The sequence below is a fragment of the Sander lucioperca genome, chromosome 3 (assembly GCF_008315115.2).
Source record: "Sander lucioperca isolate FBNREF2018 chromosome 3, SLUC_FBN_1.2, whole genome shotgun sequence".
Lineage (NCBI taxonomy): Eukaryota > Metazoa > Chordata > Actinopteri > Perciformes > Percidae > Sander > Sander lucioperca.
Genome location: NC_050175.1, coordinates 23,071,459 through 23,089,057, shown reverse-complemented (window position 1 = coordinate 23,089,057; position 17,599 = coordinate 23,071,459). Strand labels below are relative to the sequence as shown.

General features: G+C 39.7%; 1 protein-coding gene across 11 annotated transcripts in view; it reads left to right on the top strand.

Moving 5' to 3' along the window:
- mybpc3 (myosin binding protein C3) overlaps positions 1–17,599 on the top strand; it is a 37,834-nt gene that overhangs the window by 11,043 nt on the left and 9,192 nt on the right. Inside the window, exons 8-26 of one of the 11 annotated variants that reach the window (XM_035999507.1) lie at positions 209–247; positions 1,903–1,962; positions 2,090–2,092; positions 2,734–2,757; positions 3,787–3,950; positions 4,061–4,193; positions 4,417–4,419; positions 4,509–4,633; positions 4,921–5,026; positions 6,128–6,294; positions 7,892–8,057; positions 8,144–8,250; positions 8,362–8,391; positions 8,474–8,613; positions 8,772–8,843; positions 10,101–10,260; positions 10,438–10,542; positions 10,655–10,843; positions 17,432–17,566. In XM_035999507.1, the coding sequence (XP_035855400.1) occupies positions 209–247; positions 1,903–1,962; positions 2,090–2,092; positions 2,734–2,757; positions 3,787–3,950; positions 4,061–4,193; positions 4,417–4,419; positions 4,509–4,633; positions 4,921–5,026; positions 6,128–6,294; positions 7,892–8,057; positions 8,144–8,250; positions 8,362–8,391; positions 8,474–8,613; positions 8,772–8,843; positions 10,101–10,260; positions 10,438–10,542; positions 10,655–10,843; positions 17,432–17,566 (1,928 nt within the window). The remainder of the gene's footprint in view (positions 1–208; positions 248–1,902; positions 1,963–2,089; positions 2,093–2,733; positions 2,758–3,786; positions 3,951–4,060; positions 4,194–4,416; positions 4,420–4,508; positions 4,634–4,920; positions 5,027–6,127; positions 6,295–7,891; positions 8,058–8,143; positions 8,251–8,361; positions 8,392–8,473; positions 8,614–8,771; positions 8,844–10,100; positions 10,261–10,437; positions 10,543–10,654; positions 10,844–17,431; positions 17,567–17,599) is intronic. The other 10 variants (XM_035999511.1, XM_035999508.1, XM_035999509.1 and 7 more) reach the window with 10 other exon arrangements.

Genomic DNA, 17,599 nt, shown 5'->3' with positions numbered 1-17,599 from the left:
GGTTGTGCATATAGCAAAGTTGATTAGGAGCAGATTGTAACCATTAGTTTGTTGTCAGACTCAATCAACACTAGGTCAGACTTAATATTTATCATTTTATTGGCTGATCAGGATTTAAGAGATTAACACAGATGCCAAACGTCAGTGTTCAGGTGGAATATTACCATGTTTTGTGTAACAAATAACTGTGGAAATGCTAACCTATTAGGAGTGAATCCGGTAAGAAGAGAAGTGGACCACCAACAAGGTAGTAAAGGGGGTTTGTTGCAACAATGGGGGCTCATATTCCAGCTCTGAGGATTCTGATTGTTAAAGCCTAAAAAGAGAAACCAGGACCAGGATCAGAGACCCTGTCTCTCTCCTGTGGCCTATTTCTTCTCTAAATCAGGTCAAACAGAACCAGTGTTGTGGATGGTGCAGCCTCCAACCTGCTGGATTTTGAGAGACCACAGAATTAAGACCATGAGAGAGCTGAGAGGAATCAAATTCAAAATCCTGGCTGTAGTAGCCAACTATAGTAGCTGTCACTGTGTTAACCTTCGACTCAGGCAGATCTTGATACCTTGAGATTTGTTTATTAAACTGTTGAGTAACATGTGCTGGTTGCAGCCGTCAGCTCTCTCTGATCTAACCCTGGGTCTTGATCAAAACAGCAGAGCCAGCTGCACAAACAGTTACCCGGCAGAGTGAGCTTTGACGGTGGTTTGATCGTACTGAAAAGACAGGATGTGCTAAGACACAGGCTTTTCAGTAAATGAACTCTTCCACAGGGTTGCCACATAGAGGAAGTGCAGCTATGGTGTGTTGTAAATTCACCACATAAACCAGAGACTCAGCTTCTAATCCTGCTGTTGGATCAGAAGGCAGGAGACAAGCGCACTTTTTTTAATCTTTTATCCCACTGATTAAAGTTAAGCAGACCCTATGGTGACCTTTGTTTTCTATAACCTTGAGTGTTTTGTATTGTTTTTGCTTGGATGGCTGCTGCTGCTCATGGCTTAGGGGAATAATTGGACATTATGCATTTGCTTTTTTGCGGAGTTAGAAAACTGAGACCACTCTCATATGTGTGTGTTAACTTTGACGCTCGAGCCAGGAGGCCATTAAGTTAGCGTAGCAGGACTGGAGGCAGGTATAAACCTGGCTAGTTAACAGGTGCCCCAAGTTCACAGTATCAACCTCACAGTATCGACAAGTCATTGTACTAGCTAGGCTGTTGTTACAGCACACAACTACCAGTAAAAACACAACATTTTTGTATTGATGAAACAATAATGCATTTTATTTATAAAGCACTTTTTTAAACACTCAAACACACTTTACAAAGTTTTTAAAAGGAAATACACATACTATGACAATTCACACACTAAAACACACACATTGTCAGATGTCAAATGAGACATAAATGTGTTTATTAACAGCACTAGGTAGATTTTGAGAGAGCCAGGCTAGCTTCTTCACCCTGCTCCCAGTCTGTATGCCAAGCTAATGGACTCTCAGCTCTGGTTCCATAGTTAACACACAAACATTGGTATAAATAAATAAGCGTATTTCCCAAAGTGCCAACTATTTTTCCTTTAAACATGGCAACACCTGTCTCTCCAGCAAAAAACATCTGCCTATTCATGCACTTCTTTTATCCACCATTTCCTTTCAGTCTTCAGAATGACTCTGTCCAATCCAATTTCTATTTTGTAATCTTAGAATCTTCATCTTGCACATTAGAGCATGGGTAAACAGGAAATGATTTATATTGTGTAAAAGACTAGAAATGTGGATTGGTTTTATTTAAAAACAAACCATGTCTGAAAGCATTAACATGTATCTTTTTTTGGAGCAATCATGTAGCCTACTGTGCTGTTGATGTTGATGTTTTGCTGCTGGTGGCTGATGTTTCTGCAGTAGTACAGATGGAAAGGAAGACTCGGGAGAGCTGGACTTCAGTACCTTATTAAAAAAGAGGTAAGCATTTCAAATATCTGACAGTAATTTCTAGACCTTCAGAATAAGGTAACTTTGTTTTTCCTTCCCACTTTATAATCTGTTTCTGTCTCACTCTCATTCTTCCTGGATCATCCTGCATCTTCAGAGAGTAAGCTACTTCTGCATTTACAAACTAACATCTGGAATGATCGCCTGATAACACTTACATGCAGGCAAATACGCCTGAGCACAATGATAAGTTAGGGTGACATGATGTGTCCACAGATTTTAACTTGAAAATGAGGTTTGGCATTCTTTTGAGTTTGCAAAGGCTTCTTCAAATCATTTCATTTCTCTGCCTTTGCTTTCTCACTCATACCACAATAACTCCCACAGCAACACTTCTTTACCAATCAGGCAGTTTTTAGAGTTTTGTTTCTCTCCCCTCTACATGTTGTTGATGAGCCCTCTTTCTCTGACATTTGCAGTCTTAGCTCAGAAACACAAGTCACCTTCCCAACACATGGAAGAACTCACTTCTGTGCATCACACACCATCACCAGATACTTATTGTCCCCTGTGCAAGAAATACAATTGGACACCATGTCAAACCCCAAACAAAGAATTACGTTTTTTAGTACTAATACGTGCATGCTTGCTTCCCTGCAGTTTAACCATTGGTATATTATTTATTTGTTTTAAAGGCATATTTCTAATATGCTGATTGTGTTGCTGTTGAAATGCTGTGTTTTAACATGTCTGGTTTGTTTTGCCATATTTGCCTCTTGGGTTCTACCTTTGAATGAGCAGCAGTTTCTTAAAATCCTCAAATCGGTAAGAAACTGCTGACATGCTGTCTGAGTGTCGCAGGAAAAATTTGTTGTGCATGCATTCATCTGTCAGGATTCAGTTGTTTTAACAATATTTACTACAGTAGAAAACAATTAACATTTTATTATTATGTATTATTATATATATTTAATTATTTATATATATGTTGGTTTTTTTTACAGTATGTTGTACCCTGATTGTTGATTAAATAGTGCAGGTCAATTACTTTATCATTTAAAACATAATGCTTCTCACAATAGTAATAAACAGCATTTTCTTCACTTGGTCAGATGACTGGCTGAGGTAAAAAATTTGCTGAGGGCACCTAGTGGACAGGTGAGGTAAAAACACCCAGACTAGTGAGAGGAAGAGAGGAGAGGGAGGACACTGCAGCCATAACTAGCTTGTGTTCCTTCTTTCATTAGTTTTTCTTTCACCTTTTTTTGTCTATATTTTATACTAAATGGGGATTATAGTTTCTAGCACCTCATTGTTTTAGCAAAGATATCACAATAATTAGCAAAACAACTTCCATGAGGGAGGAAGGTATGGGCTGCTTACAGCTGGGCCGTACAGAAATCATAAATATAATATTTGCTTAAATTAATTAACAAGAGGGCTTTAAACATACATGAACATTATAGAGTCTCTTTTTATGAAGTTCATGACCACACAAAAAAACAATATTGAATCTAAGCAATTATATTGCATTTATAACACCTTTTGGTCATGCAAGAAATTATCATTTTTGAATTTTTGTTACCATTCTATATGCTGTAAATTAGTAAACAATGTATGAAGTTGACTAACCGTCAGTTGCTATTATTTATTCATTAGAAATGAATAGTGAATTCATCGTGAATAAAATAGTAATCTGTTAATGTGTATTACCAGCATGTTAATATTACTGTACCTCTGTTATAGCATACTTCCTTTAGTCTGTATTCATAATGTGAATTCCAAACTAATGTGAATTTCAAACACTAAGTGACTGATTCTAACATCCTCCTCGGGTTGTTTTACTTGTATTAGAGCCGTCCAGGTGAGCACAGAGCCGGACCTGGACGTGTGGGATATTCTCAGCCATGCGCCTTCTTCAGAATATGAGAAGATTGCTTTTCAGCACGGCATTACCGACCTGAGAGGCATGCTCAAGAGACTGAAGAAGATGAAGAAAGAAGAGAAGAAAAGTGCAGGTTTGTGCAGAGTGTATAGTAGGCTGCACTTGATCTAATTCTAACAAAGTAAAGTAAAGTAGACCTAATTGTAACTTGATTATTGTACTTCTAACTTCTCTGAAACGTAGCTTTCCTCAAAAAGATGGATCCTGCTTACCAAGTGACAAAAGGACATAAAATAAAACTGGCCGTTGAGGTCGCCAATCCAGATGTTGAGGTGAAATGGCTGAAGAATGGACAAGCAATTCAACCAACTGGAAGGTTAGAATTTAGAGAAGAGATGGAAACTATTATTATTATTACTAGTACTACTACTATAACGTCAACTCCATAAAACATGCTGGACCTGTACATCATGATGCATTCAACAAATACAGTAGCAATCCTTGATAATGTCAGTAAACCTTTTTAATTCTCTCTGTCTCTCCGTTGCCTCTGCTTTCATCATAATATGGATGGACTCCATCTTTCATAACATCCCTAGCAAGTAAGTGTAAAAAAAACAGAAACACTTGCTTTATAGCCCTGGAAAAAAATAATTAGCAATGTGTAATAATCTTACTGGTCTTTGTAAAGGTACATCTTTGAGAGTGTTGGCAACATGCGCTACCTCACCATCAACCACTGCTCCTTGGCAGATGATGCAGCATATTGTTGCGTGGTGGGAGAGGAGAAATGCACCACTGAGCTCTTTGTTAAAGGTATTTTAAGTTTAGAGGAAATTTACAACATAACAAATCCAAAAACAAAACATACATTTTCAGGATTAAGAGTCACAGTTCCTCTTCTCATTTGTTTATTTATTTGATTAGGACAATTTCACATTTCTGTAAATGCGCCAGTGTTAGCCAGTCGGCTAATTTTCAACTGTAGTCCTAGTTGCCTAGCATGCATGTCTTTATGGTGGGAAGAAACCGGAGCACCCGGAGGAAACCCACGCGTCACAAGAGTCACAGTTCCCCTTCTCATTCTTTTATGCTTTCTGCAGAGCCTCCCATCATGATTGTGAAGAATCTGGAGGATCAGATGGTCATGAAGGGTGAGCGGGTGGAGTTGGAGTGTGAAGTCTCAGAGGAAGGAGCCAATGTTAAATGGTTAGATATTCTTTACACATTCTCTGTAAGAAGTTACATTTGCATGTTATTGGATCTGACATATTAAAAATGCTTAGATGTACAATCAATTTGTCATGAATGGATTGATAAATGAATGCTGCAATGTTAATTTGTACTAAATCAAAACGAGTAGAATTAAACCTTTCTTTTCTCAGACACCCAGCAGATGGCATTTGAGCCATACAGAGCACTGTCTTTGTGACAGACTGCAAGCTGGACATTTCATCACCTCAATGAAAAGGTCACATCAGCATTCTTGTATGTGTCCCATGTGACCTTTATCTGAAGGAGATAGTTGCTGCAATTGCTTATTGGCTTTTATTTGAGCCCAAAATAGTTAAAACTAGAAGGGCATTCAGAAAGCGCAGACCTCCGCCAAGACCATACCCTATCTCACAATGTTAACAAAAGTGAAATATAATTTGTGTATCCGACCCGTGATTCGGATCCATTCCAAAATTGAATGGGTTCTTCCTTGGCCCATGCTACATGCTTCCACCAAGTTTCATGGAAATCGGGCCAGTAGTTTTTCTGTAATCCTGCTGACAAGCAGACAAACAAAACAAACCGAAAAACATTTCTTGAAACAGTGGCCAAAGATCAATACGTGGGGAAAAAAGTCTAACGATTAATGTCTAACTTGAGATAAATTTAACATTGCAAAAAGTAAGAAGTGTCATGAAGTGTCATGATCTAAAATTGACAAAAAACATTGCACAATATGAGTGATAAATGTAGTGTACTAACCTTTGTTTTTGACATTTTGGAACAGTATTTTGGCTAAGCTCAAAGGTCGATTTGTTAGTTTTCTGAGCTTTCAACCAAATCTCACTGTCTTCATTCAGCTTATGGAGCTAACTTAGTTTTCATCAGAAGACCTAAATGTGGACTTTCCACCTTGTTAAAAACAAGGGTTCATATATTGAATGGGCGGGAGATCATAACAACATGAGATGGGGTTGAAAGCTCCAAAATATCAGTATTAACCTTTAAAAGACCTGCACATAAGATATTTATCACATTTATCACATATGATTATTAGTCATAATTATTCTGGATGCTGTGTGAATTTCTGTGCAGGGAGAAAGACGGTGTGGAATTAACAAGAGACGAGTCTTTCAAGTATCGCTTCAAGAAAGATGGCTGTAAACATGTCCTGATAATTAATGAGGCCACAAAAGAAGACTGCGGCCACTACAAGGTTAAAACGAACGGTGGCGAGTCTATGGCTGAACTCTTGGTGCAGGGTGAGTGTCAGTCATGAGTGCTGAGTACAGTATGAGTCACTTTTGTCAGTGATGAACGCTCCAAGTGTACATTCTCATACCCTGCCAATAGTCGTGTGGCCTTTCCAGTCCTGGCATGCTGTCTATCTTTGGGGTATAGTGGCTCTTGCATTTGCCCGCATTATTCTGCCAAGGTTACTGCTGCGAAGTCCACATGCCAGTTAAAGTTAGAAGACGCTGACCATATTTCACCTGAAGTGCACAGTTCTATGCAAGTGACCCGGTTTCTCTCACTGGTCTGTTTTTTTTCTTCTGTTGTTTTGTTGTGTTGATATAATGTCCCACTTTTTCATTAACTAGATGCTACATCACCATGTGTAACCAGGCAAAACAAAATGCTCACACTTGTAATGTTTCACTTTTCACTTTTTGATACTCAGTTAACCTCATATTTCACTTGCTTCAAAAATCTACAATATTCTTTCCATAAGAATAGAAAAACAAGTCTTTATTTTAAATAAAGACTAAGTTGTGTGTTTGTGTGAGTTTTTTAAAGTAGGTTTTATTTCTAGATGATAGATTTTCCTCTAGTACCAAGTCACAACAGCCTGGTGATGCTGATGAAAGATCTGCACTGGGCACCTCAGAACTTTCTAAGTGTCCAGATTTTGATGTTTTTCATTGTCAATAATATGATGGTTTTTAGTGTATTTAACACATGGCATGTTTTGCAGTTGAAGGTTTAAGGTGGATAAATATGCTTAATTTCAATCTACAGGTGATCTAAAAATGATGGATGGGGACAGTTCAAACTCACCCGTACATAGACGTAGGCAAAATATATAAATCCCAGCTAGGTTTATCCTCCTTGTTACCACCCCGTAATAATTTCATCTGACAGTAGTACCATTATTATCTCACAGAGCAGAAGTATTCATTATGAACAAAAATCCAAAGCCATCGATGTTTGATCATAATTTGAATTTTCTTGTAGAAGCTATATATATTGAAGCTATATACTCCCCCTGTGTGTGTGTGTGTGTGTGTGTGTGTGTGTGTGTGTGTGTGTGTGTGTGTGTGTGTGTGTGTGTGTGTGTGTGTGTGTGTGTGTCCAACACCTCAGTCAACAGCAGATCTCCCATTGTAGTGTCATTCCCCCTTTATTCACTGTCCCTGGCAGCGAGCTGACGTGACACTCCTGTAACCTTTATGAGGAGCGAGGTGTGACTTATCTCGCCCAGATAACAATTCCTTTTGGGATACATTACATTACATACATTTTTTCTTGTGATATACAGTAATAGCCCGAAGCTCCTGCATCTAGTATTTCCTCCCACTTTATTTTCTACACTAAATCCAATGAACTATTCCATTTGTGCCTGTTGCTAAGATACAACACACAAGGGCCACACAAAGATAATGAACACCCCACGCTCGAACATATTATTACTATATTATTCTCACATACAATAGCTGCATCTAATTTATTATCATTTTATCATCATCTCATTGCATCTTACTCCGCCGTCTTGTACAGTAGAGCCTCCTCTGAAGCCTGAAGGCCTCGATAGTTTCCATTATCTGCCATCTGAGCTTGTGTTTTTTTCTGACTGTGTAGAGAAAGACCTGGAGGTCTACCAGAGCATTGCAGACCTCACAGTGAAGGCAAAGGATCAGGCGCTGTTTAAGTGTGAGGTGTCGGATGAGAATGTGAGGGGAACCTGGTACAAGAATGGTGTAGAAGTCAAGCCCGATGCCAGAATAAATATCACACATATTGGCAGGTGAGGACGCTTTTGCACCTGCTTTAAATGTGCTGCATACATCCCTCAAAACCATAAACTGAACTGAAAAACTTTGACCTTTTTAGGATCCACAAACTGACCATTGATGAGGTCAAACCAGAGGATGAGGGAGACTACACTTTTGTGCCAGATGGCCACGCCTTTAACCTTTCTGCTAAACTCAACTTCCTGGGTAATATTGATGCTTTTGCTTTAACACTTCAAAATTAACATCACTTATAGTTTGACAAGCTAAATCTTTACTTAAACAATTCATCACTCTCTTTTTTTCTTGCTTTCCTAGAGGTGAAGATTGATTATGTGCCGCGCCAAGGTACCCCAAACTTACTCTATTGTTGTTAACCAGATGGAATTCAAGGGTCTGTTCCTTTTAACCATTTCTCTCCCTCTATAAGATCCTCCTAAGATCCACCTAGACTGTATGGGTCGCACTGCCGAGTCAACCATTGTAGTGGTGGCTGGCAACAAACTGCGTCTGGATGTCCCTATCACTGGAGACCCTGCACCCACAGTGATCTGGACCAAAGGAGAGAAGGTAAAACACACAGATAGACTTGTGTTATTAATCAGCCACTAACAGCTTAATTCAATGATGCCAACCTGCATACTGATCTTTGAGTTGAGGAGAAAGAGAGGGTTACACATCCTCTCTTTTCTCTTCAGCTTTTACCGCTTTGCTCTGCTCAAATGTAGGCTAGTTCGGTAAAACCTGACGGAGAGAAGAAAGAAGGGCCGACATCTTCTTGGACACTGAACGATGGGGAAGTAAGTGTGCATGTCCTGTATGAATATATACATGTATGCATGTTTGTAGTAGTCTGAAATCCAAGTCGGTATGTTGCCAGCATTGTTTTTCAACTTGTACCGATGTGTGCCTTCTAAACAATAAGCTTACCTCCTTGTCTCTAAAAAAAAATCATAGGCTCATCTGAAGTGTATTGAATGTACAAATATAGCCAGTGGAGAAGATGCACCCTATGTGCATTTCACCCTGTGTAAACTTGCAACTGCGTTACCACTTGACTTCAAGACACGAAAAACATTGATCACAAGGCTGCTTGACTTAACAGATTGTGTGTTATATTGATTTACTGTTTTAAGGAGAAAGAACAGGCTGCAGCAGCAACAACAACAACCATATGCAGACAAATACATGAAAAGCACCTTCTCCAGTGGCTTGATGTACATGCGTAATTTTCTTTTATGTCTAAGTTTTACATAGCATTAAGAGCATGGTAAGCAAAACATTGCATGTGGTCAGTATCCATCTATGTCAATAAGGTAAGAGCATGTTCTGAATCTTCCAATTAACAGTCACAGGTCAGAGGAAACTGGGCAGTAAGTTGTTTTTTTTATGGAAACTTTATAAAGGGACTCTGTGAAATAATCCTTGGATTACACATTGGAATACATAAGTATATAATTAAAGAAAGTAACATGATGAATATTCTGAAATGAATTTTGAAATTATTTAAATTTAACATGTTGGGATGGTATTGGCACAGTGACTGTAGAGAAAATGTCCACCATTTCTTACTGTCACATGCAATAAAAGACACATCTGTGGACCTTGAGTCATTTGTTTTGTCAAAGTACTGCAAGTATTTTGTTTTTCCCGTACATCTTTATGGTTTCTCTTGAGGTCATATTAGTGACCCGTGACTGTCAACCAGATCAATATTTATATATTAATATTCAACCTACAAGAAATCAGTACTGGACACAAGTGCCCTTTTGAGCAAATCCTGATCTTTCATTTCAGATGCTGGTCCTATTTGCAAGGTGACATCTGGAATTGTGTGTTCAAATCAACATGTGTTTTAAAAAGCATGATTTGCCCAAATACTTCAAGAAACTTTGTGTTGGGAAGTGTTTATCATATCTCCAAATGTGGCATGATGTTAATATAGTACATGTACTGTACCAGCATCTTTACCTACAGAATGTGCAACAAAACTTTCAATCTGTTTAGAGTGAGACTCAATCCAGCAACTCTGCTCGGATTCTCATCGTGTACTGTAGGTCGTCACAGACGGAGACGGCAGGATCCATGTGGAAACCACCAAAGGACACTGTGTCTTCACCATCGAGGGGGCAGAGAGGCAGGACGAGGGAATCTACTCCGTTGTGGTTCGAAACCCCGCTGGGGAGGACACTGCAGATATCAACGTGAAAGTTGTCGGTAAGACTGAACTGTCAGCAGTCGGGTTTTCATTATCATCACCGTGTAGACATAAATCTTACCACACACATAGTCATACAGCTACAAATCTGTAAATCTGTTTGGCCAATCAGTTTATCACCTGTATGTGTAAAAACACGTTTCTTTTCTAAAGACGTGAGCCATTTTCCCCCCCAGATGTTCCAGATCCTCCCCAGGCTCCCAGAATCCTCAGCGTGGGAGAGGACTCCTGTGTAGTCCAGTGGGACCCCCCTCTGTTTGATGGTGGACAGCCAGTTATTGGTAAGAAAAACAAAGAACAAACATCAAAATGCTTCATTTGTTTAAATTATTTGGAGGTCATCTCTTCCTTTATTGTTCTGACAAGCCTAGTCAATAACATTTTGATTCTCAGGCTACGTGCTGGAGAGAAAGAAGAAGAAGAGCTACAGGTGGATGAGACTGAACTTTGACCCTTATCCGGACACAACCTATGAAGCCAAGCGGATGATTGAAGGAGTGGAGTACGAGATGCGAGTCTATGCTGTCAACGGCATTGGCTTGTCTCGTCACAGTTCAGCTTCACAGCCTTTCGTGCCAATCGGTGAGTCTTTACCAACAGGTTCATTCCGCCTCCTATCCCACTTGGTGCATTCAATGAATCTTTTTCAGACATTTGCTCCACTGTATATTCAATGAGCTGTTTATTGTTGAAACTATTCTATAAAAGAGATCATGCATTTATCAGTAGATTAAATGAAAAACAAAAGATAAATTCTTGTACACACTACAGTCTCATGAAGATGATGATTTCTCTAAAGGAGTAATGATAGATGGTGATGACGTTGACATGTTTGTGGCATGCCTGGTTTGGTCAGTCTAAGATTTCACTCTGGTCATGGAGCCTGGTTGATTTGTGGTCATGACAGGAGGGGGTCATCTTTGTTTGTTGTAATCCAAGAAGTCTGTGGATTGTCTGTGTAACAAAAATATAGGTTGCGCATACATGAGCCACAGGTCTTCTGAGTAATGTCAGTCATGCGGGTGTGTGTGTGTTTCTGTTACATCACCACATGGACCAGATGACGAGAATATATAACACAGCAAAGTCATACAGTTGAAAAAAATCATTAGTAAACATAAATTATTTTTTTCTAGAGTCATCTTGTCTAAAATAAGCATGTTAAGTTAAACATGAAGAGAATTACAAATGTAAAACATTAGGCTACTTATCACTATTAAAGAAATAATTTGTTTAGAAAATATATTTTTTTCCTTGTATTCAAGGTTGTTAATTCAACACATTTATTCCAAAGAAACAGAAAGGAAATCAATCAACATTAACCATTGAACATTTTCAGGCATACTGTGCTGCAAAGAGGGTCTTACTCAGGAGACAGAGCTGTTGATTCCAATCTGCATATGACTTTAAAGGTGCTCTAAGCGATGTTGGGTGACGTCACTTCTTGTTGACGTTCAAAGTATTGTCAAACAAAACGGAGGCTAGCTCGCCCCTCCCTCCTCCTCATCCTGTCCCCTTCCCCTCCCTTCCATGCTTCCGCGCACTAACCCCCCAACCCCCACCTCCAACTTCTTCTTGTCGGTTATTGGCTGGAACACTGTTTGTTTCGTGGTGCAGGTTGGCACAGTTTGTTTTTGTTGCCGTTTGTGGAGCCTGGGCTGTCTACAGAGATCGCGTTTTTTTTACAGTATGTTCAGGGGACAGGCAGCTAGCGGATAGTGAGGAGATGTTTGCTGTATGTGAAAAAAAATGTTGTAGCCTAAAAAACGTGATATCGCTTAGAGCACCTTTAACCATTTTCTCACTGCCCAGAAGCCATCAGTCCCCACCCGGGTCTCGGTCATGATACAATAAATGTAGATAAACATGAACTCTAAATCAACCATACAAAAATAAAACCCAGATAAATGCACACCCAAAACAATAACAGAACATTATAAAAAATACACTTTAACTAGGACAGAAACCATTCAGAACATATTCTTTTCCCCCATGAGCCTTTGCACCGCTTCAGAGCAGAACAGTTCAAATGACCCCACTCCTCCCATACAAAAAACGTAAGATTTTTAGTTATCTCTGCTTAATGTGATCTGTGCACTGCATACTTAAGCTGATTATTGCAAACAATTAATGTGATTTAGTAATGGTTTTTAACAAAACATGAAAGAATAAGTAGTGACCTCTAAAAAGTTTAATTACAACTAAATCTGGGTTTACAGTGCAGCATTGTCAGACTCTCAATTGGCAGTTTAATAAAAAAGAATCAAAATTTTTTGTCTTTTTTATTCCATGCATTCTTCTTTGTTGTCAACACCTGCCGCCTACATTACATACACAATGCAACTTGAGCACGGACAGAAATTCAGGTGAGCTATGCTAGTAGCGGCTAATGTAGCCCCAAGCCGCTAGCCTTAAGCAGAGATGAGGAGTGGGCTACAGACATCTGGTACGATCCCTTCTTTTAACTCCACATCTCCAGACTTTTTTCATGTTCAAACTTCAGTCTTCAGACCCAACCGACGCTGATTCAAGTGACATCAGTTGAGGCAATTTATCTTCACACAGCTCCCTCTGGAGTCACAAATGGCTTCATACAGCTTTTTCACAAATGCATTAGTACTCCACAAGACCTGCAGTGCATGTAATCCAAAGAACCTTTCCTCTCTACCATAGCATTCACAATAATGCATCCATGTAAAGCCTGAACAGCCCTAAACAAATACTTACCCATATATGACCACTTGCAAACGATTTGTCTGAAAGTTGAGCAAAATTGAAATTTGTTAAACTGACGAAGTCACAACTAAGAGACTTTGACTTAAGAATTCTACAGTTGGTGGGTTGTTTCATCACTATCAATCAAATATATATGATCAAAGCACACCCACGCAGTCCTGATGAAGCATATTAAGTGTGTTTTTAAGTGATAATCCTCAATAAATAATACCTCAAGATATTTTAAAAACTTTGATTGTTGCTTATTTGACCATGAATATTAAATGTTATAGAGAAATAGTTAAGATTCAAATCAAAGTTTTTGATGGCTTTAAGTCCTTTTCAATGAGGAATTTATGTCCGCTTTTGATCACATAGTCAGCCTCCACTGTACTTCTCTAAGGAGACCTTTTCGTTTATGATGTTCTTTTCTAGACTCCTCGTCTAAATCTTTACTATATACACTGTATATGTCAAGGATGGTATTCCATACAGCACCTGGGCATTCTTCATGTTGGTCCTGAACATAGAAACATGAGAGGGGAGGTTGATTAAGATGCAAGCTTGATAATCAGACTTGTTTTACTTCCTTCCATATGAATTACTAAACAAATCATTATGGTGTGGTGATCCAGAGGTCTGGGACCAGTTTAGTAAGATGTACTATCTTACTTTCCTGACAGTATCCTCCTATAAGGCAGGGGCTCAGGTTTGCGTTGTCTCTTAGTCTACTATACTATCACTGATTCTTGAACCACCATCTCGTTCTCCACTTGTTGATTGAAGAGAGGACATAATTGTATCCAGATGGCCACTTGCTTGTAAAACAGCTGATAAGGAAACTATCTTTGGCTTCCCTCTCTATAAATAATGGCAAGCACTCGGCTCTGCTTGGGCGAGCTGCTTAACATAGAGGGGTTCACGCTACTGTGGAGGCTGCTCCAGAGGAAGAATTGTTGTCGCTACAGCAAAGAGAATGAGAGACTGTATGTGTGTGTGTGTGTGTGTGTGTGTGTGTGTGTGTGTGTATGAGAGAGAGACACAGAGAGAGAGAGAGAGAGAGAGAGAGAGAGAGAGAATGAGAGCATGGGTTAAAGTAAGGCAGCATCAGAAGAGCCAGACACGTACAAGCCACCAGCTTCAGTCAGCAGCAGGACTGCTACACCAAAGCCCGTCTACGGAAAGCCGTTCCACTCCCTATTAAGCCCCATTGTACCTACTTTGGTTGCAGTTCCACCAGAGTTCCACTGGGGGTGATCACGGTCCAGTGCAAAATGAATGGGACCCTATGGAGCTAGACGGCTAAATTTGTCTCTTTCGCCTGATTGTCGTTGAGAAATCTCAGATTTGATTGTAGTTTTTGCAAGTTCAACATGGATTATAGGTCAAAAGTTGAATGAACGAGTACTTATGCCCTTTCGATTTGTTACAGGTTGAGTCGTTGTTGCCCATAACACGCTAGCATTCTGCTAATGAATGCTGATTGGTCAGTGAAGGACTGATTACGATCGGAGATCCCGCTTGATGGCATCCGAAGCAGAACCAGAGTGAATATTTCGGCGTGGTCTTTAAAACATTAGCAAACCTCTTTCTAGCATGTGTATTGACAGGGAGAGCCTAATCTGTCAGCTGTGTTGTCGATGCCTCGAGAGAAAAAGGAAGCAACTCAGAGCTTGCCGTAAAGCAGAATCTCTGGCCGTATATGTGTATGACGTCATTGACATTTTAAAAGGCTTTTTAGAACAAAAAAGCCACTTTAAAAAAATCTAACACCCAGCAGTGTGTATTTTCTTAGCCTCCCCTTTCAAATGCAACATTCAAATTACTAGACAAAAAATTATATTCTGAGAAAAGTGGATTTTGAGGGGTATAGCTCCATAGAGTCCCATTCATTCTGCACTGGCCTGTGAGCGCCCCCTATATGGAACTCTGGTGGAACTGCAACCAGTTCAGAAGCCGGAAGTAACGAGAGAGTGGAACTTCTTCCCATATTAGAAATTCTTTGGCTACACTCTGTTAAAGGATGACAAAGCCTAAACTTCCAAAGACAGCTGAGAAGAAGCCAGTGGAAAAAGAGAAACATGCTGCAGTGGAGGCACCAGAAAAGGTGGAAGCCAGCAAGCCTGAGACAGAGATGCCTCCACCTCCTGTAGTCGATCAGGAACCAGAAGCCAGTAATGAACCACCAGCAGCAGCCGCCCCTGCAGAGGCAGCCCCCAGTGGGGAAGAGGAAGCTCCAGCTGAGAATGAGACACCACAAGCAGAGGGTATCCCCCCCAACAGAAAGTGTCCCCCCTGCAGAAGATACCCCTGTGGAGCCCGTTCCTGCTGCTGAACCAGAGCCACAACCTGCTGGTAGTAGTGTTATTCATTTTGAGATGTCGGATCATCATGTAGGTTTTAGAAATAGAAATGAAACTTAATTGACTGCATATTCCAACCACTCTTTTTCAGTGGTGTTTGAAAGTGTTGAGCACGGTTTAGTCATGGCACTGTTTATGATTTGCTTTTAATACACATCTCAATTAGATTTTTGCTCTGCACCTTTTGTCCAGACCACCCTGAGCTACTTTACAAACGATTCCTGCTGTTGTGACTTTCTACACACAAGGAAACCCATGACCCCATACAGGTGTTCCCATAATTTGCCTACACTGAATACTTGTGTCCTGTGACATGGAGTTGTTGCAACAACATGAAACTATATGGTTGACTAAATATTACCTCAGAACGATAAAGTTTGTCTCTGTTGCCATTTGGAGGATTCTTCACTGCACCATGCGCAAAACTAGTCATAGTACGTGTGGGTTACTCGCCCCAAATTATCATACTTCCAGTATTAGTAGCTGATATTGTATATTTGGGATGTCTTGTTAATTTTTGATTAAATTGTTTTTGTTGCAATGGCTTTGGCAAAAGTTTAATTTACAAAGTTTGATATGCTGAATCAGTAGTGACATTTTTAATGCGTCATCAGGATTTATCTTTAATTTAAATACAAAATAAATGTTTTACATTTATTCTGTCTCACTCAAAATAATTCTATGGCCATTATTTATCTCTATTAGAAGTCAATGATACATACAATATTTTCTCCCCCTCCATAATTCCTTGACTACTACAGTTTTACAATAGACATAAATAAAATTTCAAATGAGAGTACATCTCAATGCTAAACACTGTCATAATAATATTGCTTCATCGTTTGCTTTTTTACTTGAAAACAAATCTCTGCAGCTTAAACTTGTTGTGACACTGGTTGTTTGCTTTTGGCACTTCTGTGGTGAAAACAGTGTGTGTGGGAAGTGACTGATAAATCAAAGTCTTTTGATGCAAATTTAAATCATGTCCTTTAATCCCTGTGGGAAAATACAGCCGGCACTTAGACTTCAGCCTTGCGGTGAACTCCAGGTCAGTCAACCGGCTCATCTTTCCAGGATGACGTACACAGGCTTACAGGCTAATAGAGTTTTGATAACTGATAACACAACCACAAATATCTGATGTTGAAATTGACATCATCGTTTTCTGGTGTCTGCAGTTGCAGTCTGTTGTTAAATATATACTAATTTACATCACTCTTTACTACATAAATTAAATGTAAACTGTATTTCTGATTTCTCACACAACCAGGCACCACAGACCCTGGATAATTAACATTGTTTAGTTACGCCAATACATTTCTTAACGCAAGATTACCAAATCTGATGAACAACTACAGTACTTACTTGCTATAAAGCTATAGTGCATAGTTTCTGTCTCCCCCATGAGGAATTCTAAGTAATGACAACAACACTGTCGGAGCTTCCACGTCCATGATACAAGCCTTCCGTGATCGCGCACGCGCCCCCACTCCTCCCCCTACGCAATTGCTAGTAACCAAGGAGGACACGGAGGATTAAAAAAACATGATGGACTCTTCAGAAGAGGTCAATATCTTCACTCGAGCTTCTGCATGGGAAAGTCACCAGACGACACAATCTTCTGAACATAGCCATACTGAGAAATACAGAGAGAGTTGTGTGGAACTGATTTTGTAGCAACTAATTTGGCAATGGCTTGAATGTAACAGATGTTCATTAATATCAAAAAGTTACGCACTAAAGCTTTAAGATTGTGTGGACAGAAACAGTAGACAGACACCAGACACATGTAGCCACAGACACAAACTGATTCCCTTTTATTTGGCTCAAAAATCCAACAAATCAACTAAATTGCTGCCTTGGTAGCAATTCTGTTGCATGTAGGTAAGTAAAAGTTCAATTGAAAGTAAGGAGCCGCCAAAGATGTACATGGTCATGCTGCTCATTTCCCCTTAAAACCACTTGATCCAGTTTTTGTTACTTTTTCCTGATCAGGTTCATCCACTTGTTCGGTAATTCATTCCCAATTTAATTCAGTAATGCTCTAACTGACTAACAGAGACCATTAATTTGCCCTCTGCCTCACTCTCAGCCCCCACAAGTGAGCCCATTGGACTCTGTGTCGATGACATCAGTGACACTTCCATCTCTCTGAAGTGGCGGCCGCCTGAGAGGATCGGCTCAGCTGAACTCGAGGGTTATGGGGTTGAGTACTGCAAGGAGGGCAGTAAGTGCTGGAGCCACCCGCCTGCATGCTTTT